Source organism: Prenolepis imparis, unplaced genomic scaffold (assembly GCF_030444845.1).
Source record: "Prenolepis imparis isolate NDT839.2.m4 unplaced genomic scaffold, iyPreImpa1.0 SCAF_3, whole genome shotgun sequence".
In the NCBI taxonomy this organism is placed as follows: Eukaryota; Metazoa; Arthropoda; class Insecta; order Hymenoptera; family Formicidae; genus Prenolepis; species Prenolepis imparis.
Window position 1 is genome coordinate 8,543,871 of NW_028141161.1, and position 25,784 is coordinate 8,569,654.

General features: G+C 35.8%; 2 protein-coding genes across 10 annotated transcripts in view; one reads left to right on the forward strand and one right to left on the reverse strand.

Annotated features, from left to right (window-relative positions):
* Nucb1 (Nucleobindin 1) overlaps nucleotides 1-14,166 on the forward strand; it is a 68,468-nt gene extending 54,302 nt beyond the window's left edge. Inside the window, exons 1-11 of one of the 4 annotated variants that reach the window (XM_083034521.1) lie at nucleotides 9,062-9,219; nucleotides 10,575-10,716; nucleotides 10,787-10,900; nucleotides 11,300-11,521; nucleotides 11,665-11,770; nucleotides 11,941-12,020; nucleotides 12,087-12,189; nucleotides 12,293-12,473; nucleotides 12,592-12,748; nucleotides 13,206-13,253; nucleotides 13,353-14,164. In XM_083034521.1, the coding sequence (XP_082890647.1) occupies nucleotides 10,585-10,716; nucleotides 10,787-10,900; nucleotides 11,300-11,521; nucleotides 11,665-11,770; nucleotides 11,941-12,020; nucleotides 12,087-12,189; nucleotides 12,293-12,473; nucleotides 12,592-12,748; nucleotides 13,206-13,253; nucleotides 13,353-13,865 (1,656 nt within the window). In that variant the 5' untranslated portion in view covers nucleotides 9,062-9,219; nucleotides 10,575-10,584 and the 3' untranslated portion in view covers nucleotides 13,866-14,164. Of the gene's footprint in view, nucleotides 1-9,061; nucleotides 9,220-10,574; nucleotides 10,717-10,786; nucleotides 10,901-11,299; nucleotides 11,522-11,664; nucleotides 11,771-11,940; nucleotides 12,021-12,086; nucleotides 12,190-12,292; nucleotides 12,474-12,591; nucleotides 12,749-13,205; nucleotides 13,254-13,352 lie in introns of those variants that run through there. The other 3 variants (XM_083034523.1, XM_083034522.1, XM_083034524.1) reach the window with 3 other exon arrangements.
* A 4,286-nt stretch (nucleotides 14,167-18,452) lies between these two features.
* The window catches only part of LOC145934165 (protein bric-a-brac 1), a 355,572-nt gene continuing 348,240 nt past the window's right edge, over nucleotides 18,453-25,784 (reverse strand). For 4 of the 6 annotated variants that reach the window (XM_083034508.1, XM_083034509.1, XM_083034510.1 and 1 more), the window contains 3 exons: nucleotides 24,039-24,124; nucleotides 22,687-22,926; nucleotides 18,453-22,479 (listed from right to left, as the gene is read on the reverse strand). In XM_083034508.1, the coding sequence (XP_082890634.1) occupies nucleotides 21,950-22,479; nucleotides 22,687-22,926; nucleotides 24,039-24,124 (856 nt within the window). In that variant the 3' untranslated portion in view covers nucleotides 18,453-21,949. Of the gene's footprint in view, nucleotides 22,480-22,686; nucleotides 22,927-24,038; nucleotides 24,125-25,784 lie in introns of those variants that run through there. The other 2 variants (XM_083034513.1, XM_083034512.1) reach the window with 1 other exon arrangement.

The following is a 25,784-nucleotide window of genomic DNA, read 5'->3' on the forward strand; positions in this document are numbered from 1 at the left end:
ATGCTAATGACTCGTCCCAGAAGATTTATCTTCGACAAGTCTTGCAATCGAAGCTCTCCGCGAAGATTAACGATTTAAAACCGACTCAACTTGTTTTTGCACCGACTGGATATTCTGCGTATCTAAAATAAACGTTGTCGTTCACTCTTCGTCAAATATTAAATTGCAACCATGACTAAATTAATACCGGTTACTTCGCCATCAAGCGTGTCTGCCTGCCTTTCAGTAAACGCGAATTGCGATTCTCGAGAGTGTTGATTTGAGAATATCACTCTCAGGAAGTTCTAGATTCTCGCATTAATATCAGAAGAAAAGCACGAGTTAAATCATGTGTCTTCATTTTAAACAGAGCCTTCAAAATTTAAATGGATACATTTTATTCTTAGCTACTTTCCTCCTCGTATAGTTTTTTACAACTTTTTTTACAAGTCCACGTTTTTTATGTACAATATCGAATCACGTCTTGTTTGATAAGGCTTACCATTTCGTATAATTAATTAATTAAAAATAATGCGCAAAATTTTGTACGTAATCGTCGCGTTTTTTTTTTCTTTTTTGTGCGAATCCTCCATCGGGAATAATCGAAGTGGGGTTGCGAATTCCGTATAGGTTGTCGCACGTTTACGTTGGTATTCACGCTCGTGCGTTTCTGCGCGCCATCAGCATCTGCGGAATGCAGATGAGTGCAGGTTGCATTCGGAGTATTATCCAGCGCGCGCGCGACGCCTTTTTTTCCTTTTTTTTTTGCGTTGCGGGAAAGAAACACGCGAAGAATTTGAGCTCGCAGAAAAATCCAGCACGCGAATATACGCATTTCGTGTTGCGTAAGAGGAAGTTGGCCAGGTTTACGCATGCACTCTTCGGATTGAAAAGTATTGCGAAAGCTCCTTGAAAGCTCCCGATCGTCAACAAGTATGTCGATGGTCATTTTAGCTGGAATTCATCAGTTTGCTTATTTCTCATCGATCTCGCCGCTGTTGCCGGTGATCATAACTCATCCCGTTTCTCTATCCGAGGATACGCATTGGCAGGCATAATCGCATTTTTATTCCAAGGCTGTACTATTCATTATTGCCATCTATGTAGTAAACACTCCATTAATACAATGTGTGTATAAAATTAAAATCGACGATTCGCGCAAGACCCGATTAAATTTATATGGACGTAAGGCTGAAAAAAGTTTCGACGATTAAAAGATGAAAATTTATGACACTCATATATAATTGCTTTATTTTATTTTACGAAATAAATCATCGTCATAATTATTCAGTGATATTTTCACGAATTTGTGCGAAAAGAGATAATAATGCGAGTGTATAAATGTGAGTGAATATAAAATCAATGTTTTTCTCTATTATCTTTTAATTAAATAATTATCACAAATCTTTGTCATAATTAAGCGACAAATGCTTTATAAATTGCCGTGACGTATCTATACACAAAGTACGTATATAAGTTTGCTGACTATATGCATATATGATATGTATATCTTACTCTCGCGCGCAAAGTGTGTTAAGTAAATAAATATTTTTATTCGATTGCACAGCTGCTCTCGCGCATGATTTCTCGCAATCGTTTCACAACATGAAACGGTATAAAGTTCCTCCTATGTAACAACGCAGCGATTCTTCGCGAATGCATTCCGAAACTCGTCGATATCCGGCTGACCTTTCTCGCCCGCGGTTCACTGGCAAGTGCAAAATTGAAAGAGATCGTGACATTTACGACGCCGATGCATTCGGAAAACATCCGTTGCACTCGTTATCGATTACGAAAAAAAAGAAAAGAAAAAAAAGAAAACTGATATTCCGCAGTAATCCCCGATAGAGCGAGGAGAGCGATAAAACCATTTCCGATGCATTCCGAAACTCGCGCAAATATCCGGCTGACCTTTCTCGTTCGTTGGGTGTAAAATTATTCAATCGCCGTCAGTAAAAGAAGGCGATTTCCGCGAGGAAAAAAAACACGCGAGCGACGATTGCGATATCGAAAGGGGAGCGATCGACGAAGGACTCTCGCGGTTGTGTGTAGCTAGAAGTTGCAAATATCTCCCAACTGATCGGGTTCTAGAGTCCCATTTCCAGCGTATCGATATTACGATGCATAATACCAGATATACGAGAAGCTTTCGTGAAATTTTTGTCTTATCATCAAATGCATCATTGTTGCATTTTGTTTTAAATCAATTTTATGAAACTCTCTTATAGATGTCTTCTGATAATTTAATCACGATTCTTTTACAAAAAGATGCCTTAATTGAGTTATAAAATATTTGTGTGCAATTTTTCAAATATAATAAAAATTTGTGAAAATTCGTATAACATTATTCTGACTTTAAGTGGTATATAACGTTACAGAACACATTTTTTATTACATTAGAACAACACAAGCGCGCGTTACGAGCGCACCATTCTTCGATTTTATATAAAAAAGAATGATATTTTTATATAAAGTTTGTTTAAACTTGATTAATATTTTTTGACAGAAATCGAAGTTATCAGCTGATTTCTGTCAAAAAATATTAATCGCAGATAAGGCATTATAACATTTTATTTAAAACATTATTTTAATTTTTCTAACATTATTATTTTAAAAATTAATTAGCAAATTAACTCTTTAATCAGTTGATTTCTGTCAAAAATATTAATAAGATGTTAATTTGTTCATTAAATTTTAAAATAAAAATATGTTATAATTCCTTAAACTCGATTAATATTTTTGACAGTTATCAGCTGATTTCTGTCAAAAAATATTAATCACAGATAAGACATTATAATATATTATTTACGATATATTACTATTTTAATAATTTTAACATATTATTAGTTTAAAATTTAATTGGGAAATTAACGCTTTATTAATAATTTTTAACATACATCAGCTGATTAAAGCGTTAATTTGCTAATTAAATTTTAAAATAATATGTTATAAAAATTAAAATAATGTTTTAAATCAAATGGTATAATACTTTAAACTCGATTAATATATTTTTATAGTTATCAGCTGATTTCTGTATCATTCTTTTTAACATAAAATCGAAGACTAACGCGCGCTTGTGTTGTTCTAGTCCCTTTCTAAAAAAAGTATGTTAAGTCGATTCTCGCAAATATTGTTGCCTCTTTTTCGCGATGTTGATTAGCTGCCTCAATTTGTGTTGTGCGTTATATTTATAGCATCGAGAGGCTGTCATCGCGAGAGTTAGCAGTTTGACAGTTTGTCCAAAATAAAATTAAATAAAATAATAATATGTCATAATTCTTTAAACTCGATTAATATTTTTGTCAGTTATCAGCTGATTTCTGTCAAAAAATATTAATCGCGGAAAAAGTATATATTATAACATATTATATTATTTACAACATATTATAATTAAAATTATAATATTTTGTAAGTAATATAATATGTTATAATACTTTATTCGCGATTAATATTTTTTGACAGAAATCAGCTGATAATTGTCAAAAATATTAATCGAGTTTAAAGAATTATGACATATTATTTAAAACATAATATTATTTTATTTAATTTTATTTTGGACAAACTGTCAAACTGCTAACCCTCGCGATGACAGCCTCTCGATGCTATGAATATAATGCACAACGCGAATCGAGACAGTCATTCAGCATCGCGGAAATGCAACAACAATGTCAATAACATGCCTTTTTTAGAAAGGGGCAATACATCAATTGTTCTTATTATATACATTTGTTCAAAATTTATAAAGATTATGAAATTTTTGTTATTCTGACAAACGGAAAAAGGATGTGTTACTAAATTCTTTTGATTACATTTTTCTAGAAATTCCTAGGAAATGTAAAAATTCTAGAAACATCTTACATATTTATGACACAAAATTAATGTAATGTGTATATAAAAGTTATCGCATTTTCTTACCGCTAACGATAATTCGAGCAATTCGGAGTCGATTTATCTTTGGCGTAACGAGTCTGAGAAAACCCATTTATATCTCATTATATTGCGCCACTCCAATTTTCTTCCGTTAAATCTAATTACATACCCGCGGTTTAAACGAAACCAAATCACGACCCGTGTCGATCTCCGGATTCCTGCTCGATGATTACGTGAATAAGAATCAACGGTGACTTGTACAATTCTTGTCGGCGACACGCGACGACATATCAGCATCCATCGCCGCGTCCGTTCTTCTGGGAACCGAACGAGGGAGAGCCATCCGATTCCGCGAAAAAAGTATGCCCGGTACAAGACAATCGCGAGATATGGCGGAAGCGGCTAAATGCTTAAACGCTCGAAAGGCAGGCTTAAATGCCGCTGATTGCAGTAGGAGGGAAATGAGAGGTTGCACGAGGATGAACGAGACTCCGTAATTCCGTATGTCCATTCTTGAAGGCGGCGGTCAGCGATGGCACTTGTTGGTACTCTAGTATCGAATACTTGTCATACTCGCTACTTAATTCAGGATACCTCTTTTTCTTTCTCTCTTTCTTTTTCTTGGTGAAATAGAGATTACAGATGAGCAGTGAAGAAATCACGTGATTTTTCCATTCCTATAATAACATTATATTGCGCGAATTTTGTCTATAAAGTAAAATTAAAAAATTATATTATTTTTTATCTATAGTTTCACAATTTATAGAATAAAGTTTTTTTGCAATTGATATGAAGTAAAAGAGAATACTTTCGGTACTTAAATTGACCAGAGTTGAATACAGAAAGTGATTCTCTAATGTCATGCATTTTTCTAACGCTTTACTTTAGATATCGCTTATTATTAGAAATTTTCAATGAAGATAGATTTAAGAGAGCGACCCTATATAGATATTTAAATAAAATTTGCGACGTGTCTATCGCTGGAAACTTAAGCTTATCCTTAGTATAAAGATGTCGTTTAAAGAGCAATTTAAAGACTGTTCGCAAACAATAGATTTATTTCTCTCAACTCTATTCTCAGATAGTTCTTTTTTTCTTTCTCTTTCTATTTACCTGTTTCACTTCAAGTACCCAAAGTGTAAAAAAGAGAATAGTTGTCTAAAGAAACAGACTTGTGATTCAGACAGGCGTGAGAAAAGATTATCCCGTGAATGATTTGGGAAATTCTCGAGAGATAAGAAGATGAGTCTCTTGAAAGAAACGAGGAAAGATACTTAAGTAGATAAAACAGAATGAAAATTATCTGTAGGCCAGATAACCCGTGAATGCATCTGGCTATGATTGTTCCGCGGAGAAAGTAAAAAAAGTAAAGTAAAAGTAAAATTAATTCGAGAGATGATACGTGAAGTAGCGAGTGGACGAAGAAACTATACGTGACGCGTTTATAATATTGTGAAAGTTATCATTAACACTAGATATTCGTCGATTAATACGCGCGCGCTTTGGTATTTTATCACTTTATTAATATTTATTATAGGCCTATGGCAAATATATTATTGATGCTACATTAAGATTATGAAAGTAATATATATCCCAAAATCATAATAATGTCTAGCAATATCGAAATATTATTCAATTTTCGAAAGTATACACAGTTGGAAAATTTGTGTTTTCTTGTTAAAAACGGTCCCCGTTAAAATTGTTGTGTTAAATATTTAACACATTCATGTGTTAATTTAACATATTGCTGTTATGTTAATTGAATTCAAATGTTAAATTATTAAAACAACTAAAAAAAAGTGTAAAAATAACACAATGTATATCTAAATTTAATTTTACACAATAAATATGTTCCGCATTATTAGTGACAAGATTTATCTGTTAATATTTACAGAAAAAAATGTTAATTTTACTTTATAATATAAGTGGGGATGATAAAATGTAAAATTAACAATTTTTTTAGTTAATTTTTACATTAAAACTATGTTAATTTTACACAAAATTTATTTTAAGTTTATTTGAAGTTTACATTTATTTTATGTTAAAATATTAACACAATATTCGTGTCACCATTTAACATATCCGTATTATGTTAAATTAACACAAAAATTTCTGTGGACCGTTTGGGACATGTAATATTTGTTAAATTTAACACAAATTTTTCAACTGTGTATGACTTACTTACTTCCCTGTTCGTGAGAACGCTTGTGTAAAAAATTCCAAAAATTTCAAAACTGTCAAAAAAGCCGAAGAACTCACGTGAAAAGAATTTCTTGAAGAAAAGACTGAAGTATGCCGACGGAACTTTTGTTTCCTGCACTTGTATCTTCATTTGTATATTGTTAGCTACTTATCTATATATTTCAACGTTTTCCTTTATATTTTCCGCCGGAGAAAACGGTAAAAAAAGCTACTAGACCTCCGCCTTGGCACAGCGGGTCCTCGACAGGACACGAGAGATACGCCATTCTCGCGCGGTAGGTGGTCCAGTTGCGGAGGCTGGACACACCGCGCGCCGTCAGCTTGATTCCTCTCAGGGTGAGCTTCGCTTTCGAGGAAAACGAGGGGGAGGGCGGGACGCGGAGAGTCCCCAGAGTATGGGGGGTGCCAGAAGATCGCTCTGACGCGGCGATGAGAGCAGCCGATCGGCCGGTTCGTGAGCGTTTCCGGTGAGTTCGCAGTTTCGCGATAGGTGGACATAAAAAGACTGCGAGATGCGCAGCAGCGGGAAAAGACAAAAGAAGCGAAATTGGTCAGCGGAATGAGAAGGGGAGGGAAGGGAGAGAGGAAGCGGGAATAGATGGAGGACGTCAGGTATACGAAGGTCGTTAGCTCGAAGAAAAATTAGCCGTTTGTCGGAGCCCTGCCCTGAAGATGGGTCAATCAGATACGAAAACACTTGTCCGGGCCCGGAGCATTGTGGTCGGCGAGGTAACAGGCCGCTACAAAAGATAGTATAGACACAGGTATATACTCGTCCTAATGACTGGGCGAAGAATTCAGACCTTCGCCGTGGAAGTTGGTAAGGAACCGAAAGAAGGAGGCTGGCTTCCTCGTGTCATCTCACGTATTGGGATGTAGAACTTCGCGTGTGATCCATAACGTTCGCCTTTTCGGCACTGGCAGGGGGTCGGTATACTCACTTGGGGATCGATCTAATGAAGATTTTTACGGGTTTTGTAATGGTATTCCGCGTCACGTTCTTGTCCATCGAGTTATATACCTTTGAGAGACGTCGCTTGCAATAACACGACAGCGTGATTCAAAAGCGCGATTGACGTTGGGACACCGTATAAGATCCCGTTATCACAGATGCGATATTTCATTCGAATAGAATTCAGATTATAATCTTCCTCATGCTTTCAAATCTTAAATATCCTCTTGAGAAAATTAGAGAGCCTTAAAGCGTTTGAATATTTCGTTTATTAAGTAAATTTGATTAAAATAGATTTTTTATAACGAAAAAGAAGTGTATAATGTGAATTTTCTGTTAATGTGCGAAAATATCTGAAAGCCCGGAAGGGATTTAACCCTCGGGAGATAAAAGAAGTATGAAAAGAATTTAAATCGCGATCTCGGAAGTTGAAGAATGTTGATGCGATTTTCGCGGTGGATTGGTTCTGGCTATTGTTAAAACGGCACGGGTGTTCCAAAGTGACGACACTCGGGCTAAAGCCAAGTGGAGAATCGTGTCCGGTACAGGTTCCGATCTGTCAGGGGCGTGGTCGTAAACTTTAGTGCCCACCCGTGTATATTAGGTCCGGAGACCACCTCGTCCTGTCGGCGTGTTCCTTCGTTCGCCATCGATACCATGACTTTCTCTCCCTTTTTATTCTCTCCGTTTCTTCTCTCTCCCTTTCTCGGCGCACTCTCGGTATTCCTTTTCCGGTTTCTAGAGCGAGAAACACACCGGACCTACTTGCCGCCCGAATCAAGATAGAGCAGCCGGCCGTAAAACGTAAATGGGGTTATTGGCCCGAGAAAGAGCGAAAAAAAGAGAAAGAGGGAGAAAGAGTCTTTAAGCTTGGTAATAGATTTCCACTTTGCCGCAGCACCGCGTTTAGCACGTCGCGCCCGCAGACTTTTTTCTCCGATTCAGCCGGCTCGATCACGAATTTTATGGTCCACCTTATAACGTTGCGTTAATTATTGTCTGTGTTTCTTTGAGACCGAGAAAGAAATTTCGTCTGTTTCGTCCGTAATTAATTATACTTGGATAGCGTAATGAATTGTGCGCGACGTCGAGATTCTCACCGGAGATTCCTTCTATTCGCAGAAAATTAATGTTATTTATTAATGGTATTTTTTTAAATTAAAATTTGGTTCGATAATTTATTTTATAAATTACATCTTTTATTACAGAAATTAGATCTCAGAGCGATGAGCAAGATAGTCATCAGCGACTGTCAATAAGTTTGTTTGTACGAGTTGCACGTTCGCAACTGTCTGGCAGTCGGCCAATATAACAATCAAGCTGTGAATTGAAACAGTCGTAATTATCTGTGTTACTCGATAAGTTTACGTGATGCGCAATTTCTTTAGAATTTCTTAAACTATACTCTCACATTTTAATTCTCCTCAATTTTCAATCTTTATATTAATTTCTTTATGACATAATCACATGGAATTATTCATTCAATATTCAAGTTGTTATTACACAAAAGTGCAATAACAACGAATAAAAGTTTGCTCTCTTATATATATTTTTGTAAGTTAAATACAAAATTATTCGAAATAAACAAGGCTAGATTTACATATAAATTTAAAAAGTTATAATTTACTTTTCATATTACGAGACCTCGTGTCATCTTGAAAAATCTACTAATCTATTTTTAATTAAAAATTTTTAATTTTATTAATATTTAATATACAGAAAAAATATTATTTTTGATTAATAGAGAAAGAACCTTATACATTTACAGCTCTTAATTATAAAACTTATAATTTCATTATCGAAAATATTCTTCGATATCGAATTGTAACTCTCTCATGTTTCTTGTGCACCCGCGCGATCGCGTCAGCTGATATATGTCAAGCTGAGTGTGAATGAGACATCTGTCACACCATCTAGCGTACGCGACACGTGACTCGTCGCGATTCATTGACGCAATTCACGATGGTACACACGTGTCCATTCACCATGTTACGAGGGCGCTGCGTTCTCTCTTCTCTCCTCTCCTCTCTCGCTTCTCCGCCCGTGTCGTCGTCGTCGTCAGCAAGTACTGACAATTCTGGCAGGTGCTGTTTGGCCGTGTTTGCGATCGGCTCGTGCGTATTTCTCCATCGCGTTCGACAGTCTGTTTTCGTTTTTTCACTAGCATCTGGTGATCCGCAAACAGCCTGACGTCATTTGCATATATTAGTTACGACGTAAGTCTTCATCAAGTCTCTTCCAATTTGCTTCTAACCTGTGCGACCCGATAGGTTATTTAACACGGTTATCGTCCTCGGGAAATCTCGTACTGTCCCTGGTTAATCGCCGCGACTCTGACGCAGAAACTTTCACTACGTTCCTTTCACGAAGGATTTTTCGCATGATCGTTCGTTCGCGACCTTGATCGTGCAATATGTTTCTGTGCGCTGTTTGCACACTGTGTTTTTCAATTTATTCCGTACGTGTCTGCGAGATGTGCAGCTCTGTCCCCTCCTGGCACATATGCGGAGCGAACCGGGATGTTGCAATAAAAAGTTTCGTCGACTGAATAAGCGAAAATATGTGGAGTAGAGACCGTTCAATAATTTGCACATAATACACATTTGTGTGGAAAAAAATATTAAAAATATGCTAAAATAAAGACGGTAAAAAAATAGGACATAGTAATAAAAACAAAAGAAGATAAAAAATATAAATGTATTTAAATTTCTGCATGTATAAAATGGTAATATTTTATAAACATACATATATGTATATAAAATGTAAATGGTACAATGCTGCTTCATACATATTTTTCATTATTATTTCGCATGTGTTACGTAAAATATACTTACATCGCAATAGACATGTTTTTATTGCAAGAAGAAAAAAATAATAGAAAAAGAAGAGATGACTCTTATCTTTTATCCTCATTTCTCTTAGATGCAAGATTCTCTTACAATATTAATTTTCTTGTCTTTCTTATCCTTATTCTTATGCTTATTATTTATGTATTTGCTTGAATATGTCATATACGCACCTCTTATGTATTATCTTAATGAGTATGTATTATCATAATAATTTATTAATGTAATATTCTATTTTATCTGCTTTTACAATTTCAAAATTGACTTAAATGAGTTTCTAAATATGCTACTTGTGCTTTTGAAAGAACTTATTTTTTTATTTAAGAATTGATAGCCAATTGTTTATTTGTGCGCGTTTTCGTAAATTTATATATATAGTTAAAATATTTCGTGGTTTTTACATTTTCTATTTTTTTAAAATCCAATATTGCATACATACACAATTTGTGTGTAAATTCATATGGTCTGATTTGACTCTTGCCTTACGAGAAATAAGGAAAAATTTATTTTTTTGTCGATTTTTCTTATCGAACATTTAAAAGGCGTGTAGTCAATCTTTATCAAATAAAAGATAGAAGACTGGATTGATAGATAATAAGATACGAAATTAACGATTTAAGTAAACATGTTGAATAGATAAGTTATGTCTAACGTTTTACTTTTATCTTATGTCGGAAAATATTTTTCTATTGTTTCTTATCGTTCGTACTTTTTTTTTTATATAGTTTCAGAAAAATGCAGTACCGTTTGCCACTATTTTTAGTAGCTTTAATAATACAAACGTCGTTCGCACCGCCCGTCACGCAGGAAAAAAAGGATGGGGATCACAAGGACAAGGAGGACGAGGTCGACGACATGGAAGATATAGTAAGTTATTTTTGAAATGGTTCTTATTGATCTCTAACTTCTTCTGTGATATCATGAAACGTTCTTATAGGGAAACGAATATCAGATAGAATATCAAAGGTATTTGAAGGAAGTGGTGCAGGCTCTGGAAAGCGACGTGGAGTTTCGCGCAAAATTAGAAAAAGCCAATGAAGACGACATACGTGTAAGTATTATTTTAAATTATAAGAATAAATTTTGAGTTTTCCCTTATTATCTTCCATAGATGGAGAAATTGAATCGAGTAGAAATACATTAAAACTAAACAAATTATGTACTATAAAAATTGTTAATAAGTGTATTATAAAAGCAAAAGTGTTGAGTTATTTTATTATAAATAAAAATATGTAAAAAGCACAGTAAAAGAACTTCTTAGCATCAGAGGAAATGTTTTTTTTTTTTTTTTAGCAATAAAATTGTAAAATAATAAGAAAGTATGAAGTGAATAGATTGAGATTTATGACGTGACGAATCGAACGCTTAATACTTTCAGAGATTTATATTTCGGATTTTATAATATACGTAATCTATAATTTTCATTCGATAATTTTGTATGTTTTTATAGACGGGAAAGATAGCGCACGAATTGCAATTTGTGGATCACAAGATCAGGACGAAACTGGACGAATTGAAACGAGAGGAATTGGAGAGACTGAGGCATCTTGCCACTAAAGAGCATAATCTGATAAATGGTCTGGATCTGGAGCATATAAAGGTAGCGGAACATTTGGATCACTCCAACTCGCATACGTTCGAGATAGATGATTTAAAGAAATTGATTGCCAAGGTAGGAATTTATATAACAATAAAAATATGAAATAATAGAAATATGGAATTTTTATACAAGAGGTGTCTCAATTAATGATACACCTCATTACTTTAATATTGCAGACTCAATTAAAGATACGTCTCATTACTTTAATATTGCAGACTACGAAAGATTTGGCAGATGCTGATAAACGTAGACGCCAACAGTTTAAAGAATATGAGATGACAAAGAAATTTGAGGAAGAGCAACATATAAAGGGTAATACTGGTACTGAACGTAACACTTTTAGACTTAATTATTTATTAATTTATTAATTTAATAATTATTATTATTAAACTAATAATAATTATCAAAATTTATTATGTAAATTAGTAAATAATTGAAATAATCAATATTTAGGTGATACTTTTCGAATTGACGTTTTTTATTCTTAAAAGATATGACGGAAGAAAAAGACAGGCAGAAATACCAAGAGCATCTGGAAGCGATGAAAAAGCAACACAAAGATCACAAACCAGTAAGTTGGAAAAGAGATACAAACTCTCTTCTACTTTCTTTTCTATTAAGTAATATGAATTTGCAGTTACATCATCCTGGTAGCAAGCAACAGCTGGAAGAAGTATGGGAGAAGCAAGATCATATGGAGACTCAAGACTTTAATCCGAAGACGTTCTTTTATCTTCATGGTATGAAATTACTATCATTGTTAATATTATAATAATATACAATTGTTATTTCATCATATTAAAAAAACATCATGTATACACATGCAATTTCAAATTGATTCAGATCTAGATGGTAATGGTTTCTGGGATCAAGATGAAGTGAAGATTCTATTCTTGAAGGAATTAGATAAACTTTACTCTGAAAACGCTCCGGAAGACGATATTAATGAGAGACGTGAAGAAATGGAAAGAATGAGAGAACACGTGTTTAAAGAAGCTGATCTTAATCACGATGGTCTGATAAGGTACTTACTACTTCAATAAATCATTAAATTTCGTACATTAAGAATTCTTTACATTAATTGATTACCAGAATCGCAGGTAACGAAAAAAATGTACTATTGGATGTTTTGCTTATTACAGTTATCAAGAGTTTTTAGAACAGACGAAGAAGCCTGATTTCCAACAAGACGAAGGATGGCAAGGATTGGACGAGCAACAGATATTCTCTCAAGAAGAATACGAAGCTTTCCAAAAACACAGGCAGAAAGAGATTCAAGATCTGATTGCTAAAGGAATGGTAAGCGCTTAACTATCATATAATCCTAGGTGTATGCATTTAAAAAAAAGAGTAGAAGAGTTAAGGATCCACAAATCCAATTGCGTGTATCAGTAACTACTACAAGATTAAATATCCTCACATATGTCGAGTGAATTTTATTTTTGATATTCTTTTAAAATAGAACGCAATATAAATAATTGTTTGAACGCAATCTAAATAATTTTGTTTGTCGCTTTCGTATATACCTCTTTGACAGCATGTTCGAGGTAAAGATAGAAGATGTACGCTTTTTTTCAATTGAGTTGTAGACCCTTTTATTAGTCGTAATTTCGCGCGGCTATAATTATAGCACACTTGACGATTTGCCGATTTAATAAACTTGCATAGTCGTTATTTCGCTTCGACTAAGAAACAAGTCATCCGTAGTGATTAGAGTAATTAACCTAGCTTGTGCACTTTTTGTTGTTGTTGTTAGTTACCACCACCCCCTGATACTGCACAACTACCTCTTCAACACGAGCAGGTAAGTAGTCACGAAATCGTGAAGCATTTGCAAAAATCCGAATCTTTTATAAAACTATAGCAACCATCTTTCTAACGCATTTCTTGTTATATTTCGCAGTTTCCACCGCAATATCAGCAACAGCAGTATCATCCGCAACAGATACATCCGCCGCAACAATATCCAGGACAAGTACCGCCACAACAACCGGTAGTCGGCCAAGTGCCACCAGGATACCAGGGACAAGTGCCGCAGCAACAGATCTATCAGCCTCCGCCACAGCAGCCACAGTATCAAGTGCCAGTGCCGCAGCAGAATTTCCACGCTCAGCCACAGTACCAGCCACAGCAACAATTCCAGGGCCAGCCTCAGCAGACTCAACAACAATTCCAAGGCCAGCCTCAACAGCCTCAGCAAGTCCAACAACAATCTCAAGGCCAGCCTCAACAGGCTCAACAGCAAACGCAACAACAAACACAACAAACGCAGAATCAAGTGCCACATAATACTCAGGGTAACGCTCCAACGAACAATCAAGGAGTTGCACAACCCAGCCACAATCTTCCACAGAATCCAAAGTCCGCTGAACAACAAATTAATCAGAACAATATACCAAAAGTGCAGAAGGTATAAATAACGCAAAATTGATAACGATAATTGATAAGTGTTTTTAGTTAATTTCTTTTTAAACTGTGAATCGATAAAAATATTAGATAGCTCGATGGTTTCCAATTTAAAGGGGTTATATAAAATTTTTTAACAAATTGCATGTTTGTGCACACAATTTTAGGAAAGTGCAAATATGGATAGTATATTTTATAAAAAATTGCGATTTTATTTAAAAAAAAATATATATATATTTTAAATATATATACATATATGTATATGTATATATTAAATTTGTTTTTATAGGCTATCGAATTTGTTCAACAAAAATTTTTCATTGTTTTTAGAGAATTGTTCTTTATTTAATACTCGAAAAAAATTAGAGCTATTTATATTGTATAAATGTCTTAACCGCTTGAATAAATGTTTTCCAAAAAAGAATTATTTATCAAAATTCCACACATTATCTTTCGAAAGCCAGTCAATGATAACATTTTTTCCTTAAATTTAATAAAAATAAAGTTTCTTATAACGTTTGCGATTAATATTTCATCGAAAAATGAGTATTGAAATAAAGAAATTAAGAGAAAGAATAGAGAAGGGATGATTTTTGAGAGGAGATGCACAGAAAGAAACACATCTTTTATTTCTCATATTTATTTGTTATTGCATACTGTTTATGTTAGTATATTACTTAGGTATACGTGCCAAGTAGCAACTTAAATGTATGATTGCGTGATTCATCTGTTTGTTCCACCCGTCAAGCGCGCGGATAGGTAGGTAGGTAGGTAGGTAATGTAACTTGCTTACTCCACTATATATAGGGTGTATTTATAAGTATAGCATACCTCGCGGTAGAACGTCATCTTACGAGCTAATCGGTAATAAATAAAAGTGGAACTCGGGGAGGAGGGGTCGGACTCTGAAGGGAGAAAGGGGATCTGAGGGCTGGGAGCAGGAGGAGATGATGGTGGGAAAACGCGTTTAATAATGGGCGAACGATTCTCTGCGTTTCTGCGTCCGTGACTAAAGCAAACGGCGCGCGAAGCAGCACGTCTTCGCGCGTTTTCTTCTTTTTTTTATTTTTTATTTTTTTTAGTAAATCGGGAACGAACGTCGTTTCACGAGTCGTCGTCACGGCTACATCTCGCGCGTGTTATCACGCATTGTCGATATAATCTATATCGATACGGGCGACTTATCCAACAAATTGGGCTACCTACTGAAAAGAAATACTTGCATGTGTGTGTGCTCCTTTCTTATAAAGGCGGAAAATAAAACGATAGTAACTCTATAAAATATTGCCGTTCGCCGTTGTCGTCGCACGCGACGAGCTTATAATCGATAATACCGTTTTCGCCAGCACTGTCTCGATTAAATCATGTGTTGAGGACTATTACTTTTCAATATATAGTTTATACGAGAAATAATAAATTCCTACATCTCTCAACATAACATAATAATCGTTTAACTAAAGATACGTTCCTTCCAATGTAAATTTTTAAATTCGTAATTAGGATCTACATTAGAGAAATTTGTCATTTTAAATTAATTTCTTAATTATAATTATAAATACGATTTACTGGAGATTTTTGTTGTTATTTCTAATTAATTTTTAAATTAAACATAAATTGTAAATTGATTAAATATCTTAAACTCTTAAATAGCTCTAACAAGTTTCTCGTATTTATCGTATACATATATTAAAAAGATAGTCCTTTTTTGTGTATTGCGGATTAACAAAAGCGGAATATTAACGTGCGATCTGTAAATCTGAAAGAAGTTGACAATAGTAAGAAAGTAGCCTTGTCCTGAAAATTAGTAAACGAAATCTGGCTATTTCAAGACGTGTTGAAGTATAATTACTCGACTCTTTAGCGAATATTCACGCGGACGTCGCACGTTTTTATTTCCGCAATCGAATCGAGACAATGCCTAAAAGAAACGCGAGAGTTCACCGACGATTTAGGCATACTTGTTTGAAAACACCTTCGCCCATTCGCGGTTCGTTCTGCGTCTCACCGACGAGCGGGGGGATCGAAATAAAATCCGGATCTTAGGCTATACTTAAAAAGGGAAGTTCTCAACGAGAACCTCGCGAGAAATAAATATGTTACACGTTATACGGTGATAACGATGAAACCTTGCCGTACAATGCTGCTCTCCTCTCTATTTACAATTAAGACAAACAATTTCGTGTGTCCCTTCTCATTCTCTCGGCTTCTTGAAGAGTGTATGTATAGATGTACCATGTGTGTATCCGTGTCTCTCTCTCTCTCTCTCTCTCTCTCTGTCTCTCTCTCTCTGTCTCTCTCTCTCTCTCTCTCTCTCTCTCTCTCTCTCTCTTTGTTTACATATGTGTTTACTCGGACTCGTGTGCGATTAAATAACCGGATTTCTGGAAAGTGCGCGAGAATTCTATTGCTCGACTGATAGTTCTCGCGAAAAAAAAAAAGAAATGAAAGATGCCACATCTAAGTTGTTTCCTTTAAACGTTTAACTACGGTAGAGAAACGGAAACGCGGCGGATATCCTTCGCGCGGTCCCGACGAAGTAGTCTCGTCGCAAAATCGCGCCTTTTCCTTTACAACTTGTTCAAATAATTTAAATAATTCGGCGCGATTGTGTTACGCCAGCCTGAACTCTTCCATGACGAGAAAACAGTCGTCGTTGGCCGCGCGTTTCTGTAAACTAGTCGTAAATCATGTGTGTACGGAGACTACTTATACTCTGTTTATAGTCGGCTGTCGCTGTTCAATTCGCTCTCTCGCAGCTTTTTTTTTCCCCTCTCACTACTCGATACCGCGGCAATAACGACGATCAAAGGAAAGATTTCACGCGTGCGTGGAACGAAAGCTCTCGCCGATCGGTTTTTGTATGCGTGTGATCTGCAACTCCTGGACCAACCCGCATATCGATAGTCGCTCTTGTGAGAGAGATAGTTTTTTGGAACCTTTGCATTTTTCAAAATTTTTTTTATAAAATTCGATTGAAAAATTCGAATTATTTTATTAAATTTAACTATAAAAATAATCGGTATCTCTTTTATTTTTTTGTAAAACAAAGATATTAGAAAATTTATAAAATTGACATACTTGCGATTTGTCAAAGAAGGAAAATTTAATCAGTGCGTCTATCGATAAACGAGATAAATGTCTGTGAGCTGAGAAACTGAATTGGCTCTTTAAGGTAGCGCCAGAGTCACGCACGTCTATCCTTTTTTTTGTCGACCCGATAAAAAGCCTATGAGCTATTTTATCTTCTCGATTCTAAAGCCATCAAAACTTTAGTTCGTGTTTAGCGCAAAACTCTGCCCGTGAACTTTTGTTTCGTCCTCGACGACGTTCGGAAAAAAGAACCGCGGCCTCTATATCTCGTTTCATCTCTCTCTCGCTCTCGCTCGCTCTTTCTTTCTTTCTATCTCTTTCGCGCAATAAACATACCTCAGTATAATCCTACAGCGTCAATATATCAATTTTTTATATATATATATTTATATATATATAATATACTTTTTTCTCATATATATATTCACTTTGTGTTCTATATCAATAATAGCGTATTAGATGCTTTTTTTTGTTCACTTACATCTTAGGTATGTAATATAAGTATTCTTTTTTTTTTTCATCTGTTCACAGATACATATATGTATATATCAAAAATGTGGAAACAAAAGGGTCCTCTCGAAATAGCCGTTCTCCGTTTCTATCAGTAAGCTGTTCCACCATCATTTTTTTTCTCTCCTCTTTTCTGCTCTCTCCCCTCCTATCTAAAGTATACGTCGACTTTTATTTGCCGGGAAACTAAAAAGGAAAACATCTCGAGAATATGCCATTCAGGGTATTACCTGTGTGGATTGATCCAAAACACAAATTTTGTCGGGTAGTTTGTTGCTTCGGACATTCATTCTAACATGCACACATAAGTTTGTAGACACGTTGCGTGTATTTGACATAAGAGAATTCGCTAGTTTTAACAGAATACATTTTTTTTCGCTCTCGTCGCGCAATTATATCTCTAAAATTATTGGATTGAAAATATCGAAAAGACAGACTCTTTTTTTCGCGAACTTTAGGTTTAGGAACTATCGAAAACTTTGTATTGAAAAAACGATACAATTACAAATTTATATGATAAAGACTATCGAATTGGGACATTGATATAAATGTTACAATTATATATGTTAAATTTGAAAGGTAGAGAACGCTTTCTCTCTCTCTACACATTTATAGAATATAAATTAAATCTAACCGAGAGTATAATTAAACATTAAATATTGTCTTAATTTAAAACGAAATAAGGACAAAAAGGGAATATGAATTACAGAGAATTATAGAGATATTTCTCTTTCAAAATTACTAATTTAGCTTTTTGTTTTCTCTTTCTCTCGATTTAATCGAGACTAAAGATAATTGTTTTTTTTTATATGAGCGTATCCTAGAATATAATTTAGTATTAATTCAACGAAAACGAGATGTCAATCTTACGCAGCGTATCTGCAAACGTTAATCTCACGAATATTGCATTCAGCAGAATTTCGAATGACTTTCTCGTCGCTTAGTCAAGTGGTCACGGTCTACGGGACACTTAATTTTTTTGGAAGGCACTTACTACTTTTTTTCTTTTTATACAATATTTAATTTTAAACTCTTTCGCATTCGCTCTCTCTCTTCCCCACGCTCTCGCGACCTCTTTCTCTCGCTCTTTCTTTCGTTCTCTCTCTCTTTCTCTTTTCCGTTCTTTCTCGTCTCTTTCATCTCAATTTTTCGCGTTTCAGTTTGCGCGTTTCTCTAGTAAATTTTAACTCTTCGTTCGCGTAATCTTTTTTTTTTTATTCTTTCGCCGTCGCACGTCTCGCGCGAATTTACGTTTGAACACATTATGCTTAAATGGTAAATAGAATATTCGCGCTTTTTTTCCGAATTTCTCGCCAAAATGAAAAACGTGGTCGATCGAAATATTGCAATGCGTATACTAAGAATAACTCGCCGTCTACGTCGCTTCGCGAAACCGTCGCGTTTTCGCACAAAAATTGCTTGTATCAAGAATAACGTGTTACTTTTTTTATTTATTTTCTTTTTATTTTTGGCTTGACCGATGTGTTTCGTTTCTCTAATCGCCGATACGTGCTACGAACGCGCGATCCCTTCCTTCTCTTTCCCTTCCTTCTTCATCATCTTTACCGGAAATATTCTGGCTGCATGAGCGTGGCGCTGAGAATCAATTTTCTTCCTTCTGCGATCTTTTTTTTTTTTTTTAATCCTCTTTCGTAAAAGTTTCCCCAGACAAACGTATAACACGGATGGCTTGTTTCGCCAAAAGCCTCGTACGAGCAAAAGCGAAAAGCGATGATCTTTCCCTTTCACCGAAGGCCACTTCGAATTTTTTTTGTTTATTTTTTACACTTACAAGGAGTCTTTCTCTCTCTTTCTCTCATTCTTGCTCTCATTTATTCACACTTTTTTTCTCTCTCTCTCTTTCTCTCCCGAACTAGCGTGCCGATATTAGAATCCTCAGAAAATTCCGTTTTTTGGGGGGTTAAATATATTTATAATTAAATTGTTCGAAAAACTATTGATTCGTTTATAGTCATATTAATGAAATTTTCATATTAGCACCATCGAAAAACGATACTTTACGATAATCCAATTTGAAATTGCAGATGAACTGAATTTAGCATAGAGACGATCAATTATAGGATCCAATGAATTTTAATCGTGCATAATTTTGCCCGATTTTGTTTGATATTATAACAAAAATTGCCTCTTATTCGCAGTAAATAGTGATCAAATGAGGATCTTTACCATTAGCACCATTCGAAAAGCTATATACTTCACGAGTTTAAAATTTCAAATGGATTGAATTTAGCGAAGGCGACCGACTCTGCAACCTCTAATAAATTTTTACTCGCGGTATTAAAATACTTCCTCACTCCAAACTGGTCGGCACGGCTCGTTCGTCGATTGTCGAGGACACGAAATCACGCGCGACGTGTAAAATTTTGAAAAATAGCACGATCTTTCGAAAGAAGAACGCACACGCATACAAATTTTTTTTTCAATTCATTCACTCTCTTTCGTTCGTACTCTCACATTCACACTCACATATTCGCATTCAGGCCCGTATTCAGGTTCGCAGTCTCGCACCGATGCACACACTCGTGGTCGCCGAACTCGCCGAAATTTCGACACGGTCTGTCGTGTCGAGCCACAGTTTCTCGTTCCCTAATCCCTAAACCTTATAATTTTTATACTTGGCATACCCCAAATATGGCAGGAAGGCAATCATTATACTTAATAACGTTATAGCGATCATCTCGGCCTAGAGTGTGCTCGCTTTATAAGCCGTTAAATTTGTTTTCTCCGTTTCTAAATACTTTGTCTTACGTTTTTCCTTCTTTCGTTCTTTCTCTCTCTCTCTCTCTCTCTCTCTCTTTCTTTCGCTCCCTAATTTTTCTTTTTGCTCGTATTTTTTTTTTACTTGCTTGGTAGACAGTCATAGTGAATTTTGTACATCTCCCTTACATTCTCTCTTATCGAGCTTAGATCAGTGACGTCGCTTACTGCCTGGCGTCAAAAAGAATAGTACTCTTGCACAAAGCGTCGTGGACAAAATTGAGATTTTCTGTTTCGGAGAGATTCATAGCAAAATTTATCGTCCGCTTACTTATGTTAAGACGTTCGACGCAGAAAGAAAGACAAATTTACATTATTGAAGCAATATAAAAAAAGACAGATCTATTTAATTAATATGTACATGTATATACATTCATCGACAAAAATTTAAGTACCCAGAAAAACACGTCCAATAACAACAAAATTATGTATGACAGTAGCAATAATTATGCACTGGTGGTTGTTTTTGGCGTACATGATTATTCAAACTGAAATCGTTTGCACATAATCTACCTGCGACATTGTTATTGGATGTGTTTTTTCTGGGTGCTTAAATTTTGTTGACGAATATATACATATATACATTTATGTTCATAGAATAATTTACAAAAATAAAAAATAATTTCGCGATATCTATATAATCTATTTTTTTTCTCGCGATATATATTAATAAGAAAAAAATCTTATTTTTACTTTCTTAAAATAATTTTAAAGCGAATCTTTGTGTGATACCTAAAGAATCATTAGGATATATCACAAACTGATCCATGACATGTTATGTAAGGACTCGATAATACAACGTGTATAGCTCTATTCGAGGCGGCTTACTTTCTCGTCTCGAGACCTGTCTCGAATAATCAATCATTCGGCAGTAGGCGACCCCTTACGAGTTATTATACATTTGGCATTAAAAGTACAGTTATCATATATGCGTAGGTATAAATTTTCGAGTGTGTATCCTGTGTATGGCGCGCTCTGTTTCTCGTGTGTGAGTGTATATGTATGTCCATATATGCGCTCGTGTGTAGCGTGTGGGTTTTACCTTTATTACATGTACATAGTCTGTACGACACGACGATGACACGACTATCTAGATTGGAAAAAGGTGGCGGCGCGCTCGCGGGGCACCGGCGACCCAATAGCTATAGTACGTTCGCTAGAAGAAGGTTTTACTCTCTCTTTCTTTCTCTCTTTTTCTCCGTTTTTCCCTTTTCCGTTGCAGAAGAATCGATTGAGCGATTTTCGTCTAGTATTCACGATCGCTAAATCATACTTCCTCGAAAACTAAGCCAGACGAGAAACTCTCTACACTCCCTTATCTCGTTCACGCTGTTTCTGTTATTTTTTTTTGTTTTGATTGTAAGCCTCTTTCTCTCTAACATATCTCGTATGCACAATATATCGCGCTCGCGTTACAATGTTCACAAGAGTCACGTATATGTTATATATATACTATAAACTCTCTTCCGCGCGCGAGGAGGCGAAGTGCCGCATAGTGAAGATCAGACAAAGCTCGATTCTTCGCGAGAAGCGTCAAAATGACTCTCAGGACCTACCGATCCGCATCACCGGACCTCGGCCGTGATTAACGGTCTCGAAAAGAGAGGTTCCTCTGACGTGTCATCGACGCTCCTCGTCCTTCCTCGGCCGGCGATCCTGCATCGGTGACGTCGTCGTTTCCACTCCTCGTATTATAGTCACCGTAGCGATGGCTTACTATTCGCAGCGCGAGTCCGTGAGCGGCTCGAGCTTCACCGGGATCTTGTCCTTGTCCTTGAGACCGTGAGGACTCTTCACCAGGTCGGCGATGTCCTCCTGGAAGAGAGTTTCCGGGCGCGGACTGACGAAGCTTCGCGCCGGCTTATACGTCATACCGCTCACACCGATGCCGACCTCGACACTGCTGGGTATGTGACCCGCTGGATCCATCAGCTGACCCAACGGACTCGCCAAAGGACTCTCCATCGGGCTCTCGGGCGGTCCGCCCGAGCCTGGGCTCGCCAGACCAAGATTCAACGGGGAATTGCCGTTGTTGCCGATACCGCTATTGCCACCGAGGCCACTCGCGTTACTGCCGCTCGTATTGTTGTTATTATGGTGCTGGCTGGCCTGCATCGCTGCCTGCAAGTTCGACGACAGACTGGAGGACAGGTTCGTCGACAGATTCGTCGACAAATTCGTCGCCATCATGTCGTGCTGCTGCGAGTGCGCTGCCGCAACCATACTGCACATCTGATGTCGTAGACCTAGATAGAGGTAGGATAAAACAAATTAAAATCTTGATAAACGCAGAGTTAAATAAAAAAATTTCGTGAAGAACCATCTTTGCAGATTTTTAATTGCGTTGTAAAGATGAAAAAGTGCTTTAAAAAATGCTGCTTCTATCTCGATTCTAAAACATGAATTTTGGAAAAATGAAAATATATGGAGAACATCGCGTGATGCGATATTACCTTGGGCGACTGCCGCAACCGCGGCCGCGGCCGCCGCACCCGGACTGACCGCGCCTTCCGGACCGTTGCAGGCCGCGTAGTTCGCCAGGGTAGGGTACATCGTGGTCGGCTCCTCTTTGACGATATGAGGCGAGTGTCCGTCACGGAACACCACCGCGCGAATTACACCGCGGATGTGCTCATCTGGCCAGACGCCCAGCAGAATCCTCTGCGGCCTTCCTCTTCCCTTCGGGCGCAAATCTACAGGTGGAAGGGAAACAGGATTGGAGAAAGATTGGATGAGAATAATATACATTTCACCGCAAATCGTTTCTATGAAATCGCAGTAGTTATTCTGTTTTCCTTCGCACTTATTTTGACAATTGCGGTATGATAATTATGATAAGCGTTCGAAGGACTTTGAACTAAATGGAAAGAATAAAAAATTGCGATATAAAGAGCTCTTTGATCCCCCGTCCCCCCAGGATCCGCCAGTGTTTACATATAAATAATTAATAAATTTTACAATTTATTATAACCATAGAATCGGTTAATGAATGAATTTTGCATCGCGTCACAAAATTCTGCACTAAATAGGAATATGAGTTTGGAATAAAAGTAATTGTGAAGAAAAATTTTACAACTGTGATTGTGTTATTTATATATAAATAATTTATAAAATTTATTATAAAATTTATAACCATATAAAATCGACAAATAATATTACGCAGGATATAACATGTTAATGAAGCGAGTAGATGCGTAACTAAACCATCGAGTACTAGCCTGGCCGATGTAATTGCATGATGTAATTACGAGTTTTACGAGCGTAACTGAGTCTTTGGACTATTCTTTCCCTGATCGGCCGTCGCTTATTAACTATTTACAATTGGTTACACTGTCGCGGTCCATTAAGCAAGTCCTTCGCGCGCTTAACTAGGGTCTTGAGAAAGTCTTAAGGACGAGAAACGAAAATTGTGGAAGTTTAGGCTTGTATTCATACATTCGATGACTTGCAATAAAATAAACGATATATCTAAAAAAAATTTTTTTTATATATCTCTTTTTACTATTTATTTTATTGTAAGCCTCTAGTAAAGAATATACGAATACAGGCCTAAAATTCAAGAATTTTATTTTATTTGAATTTTATTTGAAATAATTTTATTTTTCCGACAAAAATTTGGACTAAATCTTTATCCTCTGTCTAAAGTGTTCCTTATGTTTCGATCCTCAGCGTTAATAATCTGCTGACGTTGAATATCTATCTAGTATCGGATTATTAATCTCGGACTTATCATTGAGAAATGTATCATATATTCTAACTCCGAGAAGCGAAGGCATTTTCACTGAAAATTCTAACTAACACTCACCTGCCCCACCATCGGCGCTAGGACCCAGCATGTTGTGTACTCGATTCGCATACAGAACGAACGTCGGATAGGGGATGTCGTATTTTCTAAAAGGGAAAAAGAAATATGTATTAAAATTTACAGCTTTGCCCAATCTATACTGTATTTTTTATCGGGAGGAGAGACATACATTGCTCATTATATTTTTAAATTTACTAGAATAACACAAGCGAGCACTACACGTGCGCCATTCCTCGATTTCATATAAAAAAGAATATTTTTATATAAAGTTTGTTTATACTTAATTAATATTTTTTGACAGAAATCAGCTAATTAAAGCATTAATTTGCTAATTCAATTTTTAAATAATATTATATTATAAAAATTAAAATAATAATACGTGTTAAATAAAATGTTATAGTACTTGAAATTCGATTAATATTTTTTGACAGTTATCAGCTGATTTCTGTATCATTCTTTTTAACATCGAAGAATGCGCGCGCTTGTTTGTTCTAGTTCCTTTCTAAAGAAGGCATGTTAAGTCGATTCTCGCAAATATTATTGCCTCTTTTTGGCGATGTTGATTAGCTACCTCGATTTGCGTTGTGCGTTATATTTGTAGCATCGAGAGGCTGTCATCGCGAGGGTTAGCAGTTTGACAGTTTGTCCAAAATAAAATAAAATAAAATAATATGTTTTCATACTTTAAATTCGATTAATATTTTTGACAGTTATCAGCTGATTTCTGTCAAAAAATATTAATCGCGGACAAAGTATATATTAGAAGTGTATATATTATAACATATTATATTATTTACAACATATTATTATAATTAAAATAATAATATTTTGTAAGTAATATAATATGTTATAATGCGTTATCCACGATTAATATTTTTTGACAGAAATCAGCTGATAACTGTCAAAAATATTAACCGAGTTTAAAGTATTATAACATATTATTTTATTTTGGACAAACTGTTAATCCTCGCGATGACAACTGCTCGATGCTATAAATATAACGCACAACGTAAATCGAGATCAGCATCGCGGAATAGCGACAAAAATGTCAATAACATGCCTTTTTTTAGAAAGGGAGATTTTATGTAATACATTATCTTATCTAATTGTATTTTAATATCGTTTTATGTTTATTCCATTTTATCACATTTTATTTTCATTTATATTAATTTTATCATACCGATGGTATAAAAGATTCAACAAAACGTATTTGAATGCATGACGATAGAAATTATGCAATCTCTCTCGAAATTATGCAACCGTGAGGGAAATGCAAGCGATGACATGGTGCGTTTAACAAAATAATACAGTAGAACTTCTCGTAAGAAACGATAAAACTCACAATTTTGTCTTATACTCTTTAACCAGGCAATTTATCGTTATTATATCTTGTTGTCTCTTTTATTTTAACATTACAAAAAGTTAATAATGCTCAACGACTGTAAATTCGATATTCGCGGACGAAGAAATTTATAAAACGGCATAGTTATGTATCGCAATGCAAAGCATTAGGAAGGCATTATCGATCGTCCAGTCGATTATCATAAAAATTATCGCTCGCGAACTCGTAAAGTCGCGCTTTATTGAGTCGCTTTGTACGCGAATTAAAAGAAATCCCTTTAACGGTCGAGTCGAGTCGTTGTTACGCAAACGTGATACAGGTTTTACGACGCCTGCGCGCAAATGATTTTAAAGCAGGCTGGCTTTGAGGCAGTAGTAGTAGATCGGAGACGATTATTCAGCATG